At 29.5% G+C, this 12,185-nt stretch overlaps 1 protein-coding gene across 2 annotated transcripts in view; it reads right to left on the reverse strand.

Moving 5' to 3' along the window:
- Positions 1-126: 126 nt before the first annotated feature.
- Positions 127-12,185, reverse strand: part of LOC143230921 (CD109 antigen-like) — an 83,990-nt gene continuing 71,931 nt past the window's right edge. For both annotated transcript variants that reach the window (XM_076465245.1, XM_076465244.1), the window contains exons 29-35: positions 11,815-12,001; positions 10,818-11,047; positions 9,857-10,018; positions 9,279-9,472; positions 4,921-5,095; positions 2,217-2,322; positions 127-1,856 (exon numbers count right to left, since the gene is read on the reverse strand). In XM_076465245.1, coding sequence (XP_076321360.1) covers positions 1,669-1,856; positions 2,217-2,322; positions 4,921-5,095; positions 9,279-9,472; positions 9,857-10,018; positions 10,818-11,047; positions 11,815-12,001 — 1,242 coding nt within the window. In that variant the 3' untranslated portion in view covers positions 127-1,668. The remainder of the gene's footprint in view (positions 1,857-2,216; positions 2,323-4,920; positions 5,096-9,278; positions 9,473-9,856; positions 10,019-10,817; positions 11,048-11,814; positions 12,002-12,185) is intronic.

The raw sequence follows: 12,185 nt of genomic DNA on the forward strand, positions 1-12,185 counted from the left end.
ACTTAAACCATGAAAAATAATTAATTGCAAATCTATACTAATGAACAACAATGAGATTGGAGCCATTGAAATGACAAATTAAGATGTTTTTTTTTAATTGCCTGAGAAAACGTGGTAATACTTAGCTTTTTTGTTAATTCATACATCATTTATTGAAAATAAAACAATGTATTACATTAAATAACATGGGTATTGTCATCATCATTCCTAACACTGTCATTTATCACTACCTCCACGAAAAAGTCTTTAGACATACTTGCTACTTTTTTCACAAAGTATATGATGAAAATGAATATACTAAGTTAAATATCATGCTATATGGACCAATTAACTACATAAAAATTAGAGAAATGGTAAGTTATTATACTTAAAAAAAACAAAAAACAACAAAACGTAAGTACCATCCTTAAGTAACAATGTCCTAAATAATATGGACGGATTCTGTAATTAGTCAATTGGATCTCTGAGAAACAAGTTGAGATTTTATTAATACACATGGGATAGAATCTTTATTTAAACATATTACTACAGTTTAACATTAATATTAGTACAGTGTAATACTGACAGTTTATAATTTTAAGACTGCATTAAAAATTAACACAGCAATAACTTAATTTAAATATATGTATAACTATATCTGCTGATGAAAAATTATATTACAGTAGTATTGTTTTTTTGTTCTGAGACATGTATATTGCATTATGTTTAGTAAAAGTGTTTCTAATACTGTTATAAATTTCACTCCTGTTCTCTATTGATATAAGAAATATTTACTATTTAACTTAAACAATTTATTGATAAAAGAAATAATTGTGTATGAAGCAATACAAATGTTTTAAACCAAAATGAAAAGTATCAGATTTAAGTTATACATAAACTTAAATATGATATTGTATTTAAGTTTATGTATAACTTAAATAATAGTCTTTATTATTAAAGTAATGCTATTTACTTTAGTATACAATCTTTAATAAAAAAACAAACAAAATGCATGAATATAAAATGAGTGTTTAACTTAATCATAATTTATTTGTCACTCTTGATAAAGGACTCCTATTTCTGAAATTATAATAGAGGAAAGAATTTGTTATGAAGATAAGAATTAAATATTAAAACAAAAAAAAAACTTTCACTTGAATGGAGTACTTCCCATCTCTTCTCAATTATTTAATACTGCTCCAAACAATAGTTCTTTTCCTAACTACTTAGGTTTATAATTAGCAGTTAATGTTTCAATTTAAAGTACAAGCTCTTAGCTGCTTACTTGACTGAAACAATTACTTCAAAACATAGAAAAGACATTGCATAATAACCCCTTAAATTAATTATATAGTAAAATGTTTCCTAATAAACCCACCAAAAACAAGTTTATAACAAAGGTGGTAAATAAAACATACAATGTAGACAGTAAAAACAAAGGTTGCAAAGTGAGTATAGAAATTGTATATTAATGACATATCTCAATCTGAGATTCATATTATAAATGATATTCATAAACAACTTTAACTACTTACTCATTCACTTAACAAATGACATTTATCACAACTCATTAAAGAAAACTATTTTTAAAAGTTAGGATACCAGTTTCATGATATTTTACTTAATCCATTATTCAAAAACAAGTTATTTGGTCAGGGAATAGGCATTTATTTTCTTGGATAATTAGAACTAGTAATCTCTAAAGACATTAACAAAAAGAATAAATACTGTGAAACTCAGGTATACAAGAAAGTCAGGATGGAGAGTAGAGGCCCAACTAAATACAGGACAATATGGACATTGATATGATCCACACACCTGACAGATGTCCAGTGCATAAAGATGGTAAACATCATACATTGTTTCATTGTAGCGTTCTAGGATGGAGAAGATAAATGTAACAGCAGCATCTTAAATTACACTTACACATCACTAACACCATAAGTTGAACTTTATATTTGCTTAAGACACAACTAAAAGAAAAAAAAAAAATCTTTTAAATATTCAAAATTTACAGTTGTTTGGTTTTGGAACTCCAAAGAAGCTTCAATATTTTGAAAGTAAGAGCTCACAATATGTTTGGTGTTACAAAATAAACTCTAATAGTTGCTACCTGATCAAATAGACAAATATTTCATCACGTGTTAAAGCACATCCACAACCCTACATCTGAAGTAAATACTGTTGCCTTGTCGATATTCTAAAGTAATAAATAGCAAACTGATTCAACAACCTACCTGGTGTGTAGTATTCATAAACCCTGCTTGTAAGGTATCTTGTCATGTTAGCCACAGGGTACCACCTATAAACTGTAAAGGACACGCAGGTATCTGTGGCATCCAACTATTAAAAATGGAAAATAATTCATTCCTTGGATCAACTCAGAGGTTAGAGACAATATTTTTATTTAATGTTTTAGTAGTGTAGCTTTTAAAAATTATTGGGATACAAAAGTACCAATCATACAAAGTTCAATGCTATACCATGCCCAGTTCTATATATGTATAAATTCTTAAGAGGAAATGGTGTGTTTGGTAACTGAACTTTTCCTTCTAAAAGTTAAGAATTATTACAATCACAACTAAAGAGTGAGTTAAAGTTAAGTCCACACACAGAATATAAATAAAGACACATAAGCAAATGAACACCATAAAAGGTATTAAAAATTTCTAGGTGTAGAAAGATTTTTTTTCTATCAAAGGTCAATTAAAAGATCAAGTAATTCTCCCTTAAACGTTAAATTGAAGATATGGTAAAAGAAAAGATGCCTAATTGTTAAATATGATCGTTTTTCTACAGTAGGATTTAAAGTCTCTCAAAAACGAAGTTTAAGCACAAACATCCAATTAGTACACCATTCTAATTATCATAAATGTTCCACAATCTTGATTAAAATTAATATAATAATAAACCTAGACCATGACAGTAGATAATGCAATGAAACTGTTTCTCAGTTAACTAATGATAAAAGTGCTTGAAAACTAGTTTAAAATTTAAAAACTAATAGACCACTGTTATATGTGAATTTACATAGAAGAAAACGATTACTCATATTTTGTAGTTAATTACAGTAAAGCTACACGATTATTTGCCACCATTCCTAATTTGGAGCTCCTAGTGAGAATAAAGTCAAGCAGTCAGCAGTAACCTACTACCAGCCATTTATGCTAAGAATTTGACTGTCATCACTCTCACAACACACCCAGAGGTTAAAGTGTAGTAAATATTAAAAACTGAATTGACAGCTCTGAAATCCAGATTTAATCCACAAATACAGTTAGTCAATACAAACGTAAATTCAAACCAGTTCAACATATCCAGTATTAAGGCTAGCCATCGGTGAAAATAACAACAAAAAAGGTGTTGAATTCATTGTAACAACAGGTGCAATAAAGTATTTAGAATGTCTTAAGTAAGTGCACTTTAGTTTCATTATTCAAAGATGTACAGAATCATGAGAAAAACGTGGCAAAAACTGTAGAATACCATCAGGATTTAACAATATACAAAGTGGACAAATGTCATAATGTAAGAGACCATTTAGTGTAGATATTAATTAGTTTATTTTGTGAATTAATATTTTATGATTGTTTAGTTTTTATTATAAAAAAAGTTAAAAGAAGGCAATTATTTGAAGTTGTGTCTGTAATCCACTTATGTTGAGAATACAGTGAACAGATAAAAAAGTTTAAGAAGAAGCTTAACCAAAGTAAAGTTCAAGTGTAAGGTTAACTAAAGGAGCAAAAGGCCTAATGATTAACATGTTAGAGGAAAACTAACAGTTAGAGAAAAAAGAATAGTTTATTTTCATCAGAGATAATTTCAAAGTAATTGAGCTAGCCTCAGAGTACTTTAAAAATATAGAGACAATTCTCAGAAATAGAAAAAAAGAAATGAGAGCAGAAAATTTTAAAAGTACAGGATATAATTTTGGTAACTCCATGATGAAGTATGTGAACTATTTTTGAATAATTTGGTGGTACAATAGAGAAGAATAGTTTGACTTGCCAATTGAAATTCTACAGAAATTGAATAAGCCTAAGTGGACATTTTTGACAAGAAGTAGAAAACTATACAGCATTTCTGATATGCCTGTGTTCTCTGTAGAGTAAACAATCTGTTGTTCATACATTTAACTATTTCAAAATATGTATATTCTTTAAGAAACAAGTAAAATGAGTGCTGTATGTTTATTTTTTGAATTTACCACCATCAATCACACAAACCTACCGTAGAAGAATATGAAGTCCAACAAAAACACAGTATATATTCATACTTATATAAGTAAGAAAGCCTTACAATTGATAGACAGGACATGTAAATATTAATGTATATAATGTAAGAATTAGATTGGAAATACTGTAGTCACAAAATAATATTTATTATACAAATTAAGTTATGTAATCTAATAGTTAAAATGAACCAATATAACAAGATTTCATAATTATTGCTTCTGTAAAAAGCTTGGTTTAATAATCACATATGTTTGAAAGAGGAAAGTGCTTTGATTTTAATATCAGTGCTTATTCTGTAGTAATAAGATATGAAAGTTGAAGAACTAAGAAATATATATACATAAACCTATTTTAAATATTCTGTATTTATTTCCTGTCATCTTAATTAAATGTAGGCCAAAAATAAAAAAAATATTAAGGTATTCAAAGATGAAATGTTATTAGTAGTAATGGTAAGTAAAAGATGTTCTTTAATGTTAAGAGTCTTCTCCACTACTGGAACTTTCAACACAGTAAGCACATTATGCCTTTTGATAGCTTCAGGATAAAGGATACATCTACTTTTTTGATGAAGAAAAGTCTAAAATGTTTCTTGTTTCAAGATAATCCCAGCAAACTCAACTCAAATTTAAGGATATTCTTTATCTAACGTATACAAGTTATTTTATGCTCAAACGTTTAATTTTTCTTTATAAGAAAAACTTACATAATCAAAATAGAAGATGACTTTCCTGTTGCTAAATCTAGCCTCTTGTAGGTTCCGTACCCTACGAGACCTGATGTATTCATCCAGTTCTTGCTGTTGAATGAAATAGCCTGTAGGTATACCAACTTCTAAGACTGCCATTCCACTCACTATACTTTCTCGCTGATTAATCCATCTATAGAGAAAATACAAATGGCAGAATAACAGTTTCAACAATAAATACAAAGACACTTGTCATATTAAATACTATACTTTTCAAACGATCTGTTGCAATGTGGACAAAATACTAAATAAATAAGGTATTTATATAATTAAACACATAACATAACCACTATGTAATTAGCTAAGATCTCTCACTTGGCAGCTGGAAATTTTCAAAATCAACTGTTCTCTTAAGCAGATGAACCAATGTGACTTTTCAAGGGAGACAGGTGGACAGTAAATGTCATACACTAACTATCTCCACCAAATTATTAAATTAAAATTTTAATTGCACTACTAGCAGGGTTGAAATATATAGTCATCGCTGTTAACTGACAGCTGTATCAAAAGTGTTCTAATATATTAACACAATATCATTCTGCATATGTTTAATGAAGAATTACGTAATTTGTATTTATTTTTCTCATAATCTACTCTAAGATATCAAAGTGCCTCTGAAAAGTTTCAGAATCATATAAATAATTAACTCTTTTAAAGCTGTGCAAATCCTAAGCTACAATTTAATGTGACCAAATTAAATCTAAAAATGATTATTATGGTTCATCTTCATTACATATAACTTCAAGCATAATTAAAATAATTATTACCTACAGTTATAAAACTTGAACTTTCATAAAAATGTAGTATCATGCATGCTCTGCATTTTTTAAGTTAAATTTATAACTCAAGGATACTCTTTTGTAAAGCATTATCCTTAAACAATTCATCTTTTAGACTCTGATAAATATTCAACTGGCTTCATTTTTTTAATTCTTAAAAGGTTTTAAAACATGAAAGGAAAAACAGATATATATTTTTAATTATGCACAAAACTACAAAATGAGCTATCTGTGCTCTGCCCCCCACGGGTATCAAAACCCAGTTTTTTTTAACTCCACAGACGTACCGCTGAGTCACTGGGGGACAACATGATAAATAGTCATCATTCCTCTTTCTCCTCCCTGACAGACATTGTAAAATTGAAAAACACCACCATGTTAAATTCTATTGATGCTGATGATATGAAGTGGCTACTTTTTTAATTTCTGAATAGCAAAGATTTAAAACAGAAAAAAAAATTCTACTAGCTGATGTTTCACACCCTCAAATAACTGGTCTGTTTTTATACTGCTCACTATTAGCAAGGTCCACATTTTGAGTAATTTTGTATTTTTTGCTTGTTTTAAAGAATTTTCAAAAACAAACTTGGTGAAACATTCATTTCCTATCTAAACTACATAGAAGACCACACTAAGCAGTAATTAGTAGAATCTGTTTGAATATTTCTGGATGATTCTTAAGTTATTAGATCTCATTTAACCAACAGTCATGGAACCAGGAGCAGTTTGATGTGTAAATATTTGATAAAAATTTACTTAAAAAACTGAAAGGCCCTATTGCAATTGTGGAGTTAATAGATTTAATCTCCCTTACTGAACAGATAAAGTGTAAAATAAAATGTAGGATATTAAAGCTTTTACAAGCTGATAAATTTCCTAAACTTTTACTTCTTGAACAACTAAAATTTAGAACAGAAAACATGGCAATAATTTCTGAAAGTTTATAAATGTCATAATAGCTGTTATTTTTGGCACTGATTGGTATTCTAACATTGAGAAGTCAATATGTTAAAATAAGATATAAACTTAAAATTTTTGTTTAATTTTACTTTTAATGATATTCTACATAATATTAATAGTTAGTTGTCAAAAAACTTACATTTTTATATCATTTACATATACAGTCATGTGAAAAAGTTAGGACACTCTATGAAAGCCTGTGTATTTGTGTAACATGTTTGGATATATAGATATTTAATCTCAATTTCAGCAATACTGAGAGATTATAGGAATATAACTAAACAATTAAAACTGAAAAAAAGACTTTTCAAGATCTTCTGTAAATGTAATTCTACAAAAATGCGTATTCTAACTGAGAAAAAGTTAGGACACTTTATCCCCTAATAGCTAGTGTTACCCCCTTTGGCTGAAATAACTACAGTGAGATGCTTCTTGTGACCATCTAGCAGTCTCTGACATTGGTCTGAAGAAAGTTTGCCCCATTTCTCAATGCAGAATTCTTTCAGCTGTGAGATGTTTGAGGGGTTTCTTGCATGTACAGCTCATTTCAAGTCACCCCACAGCATCTCAATGGGATTAAGATCTGGGCTTTGACTCGGCCATTCCAGGACTCTCCATTTCTTAGTTTTCAGCCAGTCCTTGGTGGATTTACTGGTATGTTTTGGGTCATTGTTGTGTTGCAGGGTCCAGTTCCACTTCAGCTTTAGTTTTCATACAGATGGTCTCACATAATCCTCAAGCACCCTCTGATACACAGTAGAATTCATGGTGAATTCTATGATTGGCTGTATTTAGTTTATACCAAACATATCCTCTGTTCTGGTGTCCAAATAATTCTATTTTAGACTCATCTGTCCAAAGAACATTATTCTAAAAGTCCTGGTCTTTGTCTACATTCTCTCTGGCAAACTTCAGTCTGGCCTTGATGTTTCTCTTAGAGAGCAAAGGTTTCCTCCTTGCACACCTCCCATGCAAGTTAAACTTGTGCAGTCTCTTTCTGATTGTAGAGGCATGCACTTTCACAAAACAGTAGCCAAAGACTGCTATAGGTCCCGTGATGACATGTTAGGGTGTTTGGAGACCTCTTTTAGCATCTTGCAGTCTGCTCTCGAGGTGAACTTGCTTGGACGACCTGACCTGGGCATGTTGGCAGTTGTTTTGAAAGCCCTCCACTTGTTGACTATTTTCCAGACAGTGGAATGGCTGATTTCAAAATCTTTCGGGATCTTTTTAAATCCCTTACCAGACTCATGAACTGGTAAATTTTCTTTCTGAAGGCCTCAGACAGCTCTTTTGCTCTTACCATGGTGCTCACTCTCACTTCAACAGTCATGAGCACACAAAACTAAATGTCTGAGATTTAAATAGGGCAAGCCTCATTCAAAATGCTGAGTAACGATCTTCTAATCATGTGCACCTGGTGTGATACACCTGTGTGTGAGTTGAGCCATTTTAAGTGGGAATAAATGTGGGGTGTCCTAACTTTTTCCTCAGTTAGAATATGCATTTTTGTAGAATTACATTTACAGAAGATCTTGAAAAGTGTTTTCTTCAGTTTTAATTGTTTAGTTATATTCCTATAATCTCTCAGTATTGTTGAAATTGAGATTAAATATCTATATATCCAAAAATGTTACACAAATACACAGGCTTTCATAGGGTGTCCTAACTTTTTCACATGACTGTATACACACACTAAGTTAAAATATATACTGTGTGTTGTTTTTGGGTCAAGGAATCTTCTGTGGTAGATACCTGTGACTTGTTGAAAGTAAATTTAAAAAATAAACAAACAGCATTCACTTCATTTGTTTTGAAAATAATATATATATTTGGAAATTCTCTACACTAGAGAGATCATAGGTATATCATAAACACTATATAGTTCTCTTCTTTTCTAAAGCCCACTTAGGCCTATTCCATTACTACAGAATTTCAGTTTACAAGTTGAAATACCCTTCTTTATTTTTATCTCATTAGTATCCTGTGCATAATGTACTTACTCTGCCTCACTGAGTTACTGCAGTTGTTTCTTAAACTTTTGATGCTCATCTGCTTTTCTGTATTTAAGCTTACTTTCAATAACTGTCTGTTTTAGTCAAAGTCCAGATTCAATTGCTTTAAAACACCCTTTGACAAGATAAATTATTCTTTCATACTGTTAGACCTGTGACTTATATGGCAGTTGACTTCATGTTAAATTTCGTCTTGACCATGACTTTAGTCTCTTCTGCTAATGTCTGTCTGTTGTTTTCCCCTCATCTCATAGTAGTTATTACTAAATCATCTACTCAGTATATATCTTGAACATCAATAAATCTTGACATTAATGAGTTATAAACACGACATATGATTTTTACTGAATTATGTAACTAAAGTTGTCACAATATTTACTTTAAAATAACTGCTTCTAACTTTCTTGATATGAAGAAACTAAACAATCATAAAATATTCACTCACAAAATAAATTAATTAGTAATATCAATGCTAAACAGTCTTTTATGACATAACAATAGTTAACATTAATTAATTATAGTTAATTACAACTAAACATTTTTAAAATATCATACTTTTTACCTTTGGCATGAATGAAATGCAACATGGGAGCTATTTCGACCATAAAAATGACCTCGTACTTTGAGAGAGAATGATTTTACAGGGGGTGGAGTTAGCAGGTGATTCCAGTCAACATTATACTGTATAGACATTTGTAATATTCCCAGTCCTGATCCCTGAGCTTTAACAATAACTGGCCCCCATGCATTTGGGATCTAAAATGAAAATCAAATTATCAGCAATAATAAATGAGAAAGAGATAAATTGAGTATTTAACTTTCTTTGTAGAATATCATATAAAAATATAAAAGAGTTAAATTGAATTAACTTATCTTGTTATGTTGCAGCTCAATTTTTCTTATATGAAGTTTAACTTTTGAGACAGAGTATTAAGAATAACATTCTGTTGTTTTTTTAAAACTTAAAGCACACATTTTGTCTTTATTTTGAGCTACAACATAGATTATACCTATTAATGGTTTATGGTATTATCTTATAAAACAAACTATGTATATAAGAATTGTATATGAACACTTCATAAAAAGGGTAAATTTGAGTACTTTTTACATTGAAGTTCAATTTGTTTTGACATCACTAACCTCAAGACTTTGAAGCTGAGATAAGTTGTCTTTTCCTATGTATAGATGTTTAGTAAAACCTGGTGTAGAGGGAACTTCAACAGTTAGTGAGATGCCAATAACATCGCTAAGCCTGGACTGGACAGCATATTCCATCAAACTTTGGTAAGCTATAATTGTATCCTACAGGTTATCATAAAATACATTTAATTAAATGGAATTTTGATGAGCTAATAACATACATCCAAGTATTCACAAAGTGTAATGATAAAATTAACATTTTTATAAGCAGTAACTGTGTCTACTAAATAATTATAAATTTGTAATTATGTAGCTTTAAAATACATTGAAGTGAGAATCTTATCTTTTAAATAGTGACAAATTTCAACAGATCTAAGATTAACTTAAAAAACTCATTATAACAAAACACTAATGAAAATGTTATCCTCTATTTTCTGATATATATTCAAACAAAGTTATAGGTACTGAAAAATCTTGACATCCTAAAAGCAAGCTAAACACTAATTATCAAGTTCAAACTAAATTTGTAAATGTTCATATCAATAATTGATATAAATTGGTTATCAAACTGGAATATAACAAATAAAAGTATTTTCTTGTATTAAATATATGGTTCACAACAAGAAAGTTGTCAGGTAAAAGTTATCCTAGCATTATATATAATTAATAAAAACATGTTGGTATTTTATAATTTTAATCATTAAACTATCAGTGCAATTTTAATGCATCATAATAGAAACGTAATCTGTGTAAATCACACTTTCTTGAAAGCTAAGAAATGATTAAACTTGAAGTATTTTAAACGTTTTCATAAAAGTAGTATTATTAAGAAAAAAATATATTTACTATAAACGTGGTTTAGAAAAACAATACTGTAACTACTTATAAATGTATACAATATTTATTTGCAATAAGATTTTGGAGAACTTCTCCAAATTTACTAAATAACTGAGCTCCTCACCTGAGTGGATGCCCATCCACCATCTGTTAACCTCTGTGAACTAAGCCACCTAACAATTTCTTTTTGAATCACTGCTTGCCTCGCTACATGCACCAAGAGTCCAAAAGCAGTAGCTGCAATGTTGGAGGAATCATATTTGTGTGGCAATCGAGGAATTAAGTATGGACGATTGTTCTCTATTGTTGTTTTTGGGGGTGGAACAGGCTCTTTACCCCAGTACACCATTCCACCTGAGCAACATGAAATATTAGTTTAACTAAAAGATAAGATCTTACAGAACATAAGATACTTAAAAAAAATTAGAAAAGCTTAAATTATTATACTCAAAATCAGTTTTATTACCTAATATATTTAGCTAATAATCTCAGTTATAAGAAACCCATACAAAGTAGCAATTATATAAAATATTTTGTGGATATTATTAGTTTGAGGAATAAAAACCTTCATTCATTTTGTATCTAGACTTATTGAACCTAAATGTTTTTCTGACATCATAAGCACATCAATTATGTATACTGTAATAAAGTAACTTAAGATTTGATTAAATTTCATGCTGATATTATAACCCAAATAAGATAAAAAAAATGTCAAAAACACTTCCTTATATACTGAAATAAAAACAAGTAAGAACCCAAGTACTGGTATGGTTTCAGGATTTATCACCTATCGTCAAAACCTTGAGCAAAAACATATTGGAAAAATCACAAAATGCCCCTGTATTTATTTGCAGCTATCAACTATTGATGCATTTATAAATGGAAATGATCAGTTCTTATTAAAAATAAACAAGATAGTGTATGTAAGCTTTTCAACAGCTAACCAGAAGATGAAAATGCTTTGTTTCATTTTTCTCACACAAAGTAAAATACAAAATACAACATTGTTGCTATCCTTTTTTAAATATAAAATTTACTGTACTCTTTAAATGTGCAAATGAAGTTTTAAACTTTTTGTTTTAATACAACTTAACATTAGTGGTAATTGTATTCTAACATACTTGTTTCTCTCATCCTAGCATCCAACATGTTGAAAGCTTCTTCCCCATCTACACTGTTAGATAATGTTAAAGCATAAGACACAATTGCCAGGTCAAAAGGGTCTTCATACTCTTTTACTAAGTGAAGCACTCTTTCTAGGTATCTCATTGCTCTAGTTCTTGCAGCTGCAACTTTTGATCCTAGGAACTATAATAAAATTCAATGAATACAGACAGTACCATTCAATATTGCATTCAATATAAATGCAAAAATGTTAATATTATTTTAATGTTTGTATAAAAATATTATATACAAATATTTTAATCATTAAACTATCAGTGCAATTTTAATGCATCATAACAGAAACGTAATCTGTGTAAATCACACTTTC

This window comes from Tachypleus tridentatus, chromosome 10, assembly GCF_004210375.1.
Source record: "Tachypleus tridentatus isolate NWPU-2018 chromosome 10, ASM421037v1, whole genome shotgun sequence".
In the NCBI taxonomy this organism is placed as follows: Eukaryota; Metazoa; Arthropoda; class Merostomata; order Xiphosura; family Limulidae; genus Tachypleus; species Tachypleus tridentatus.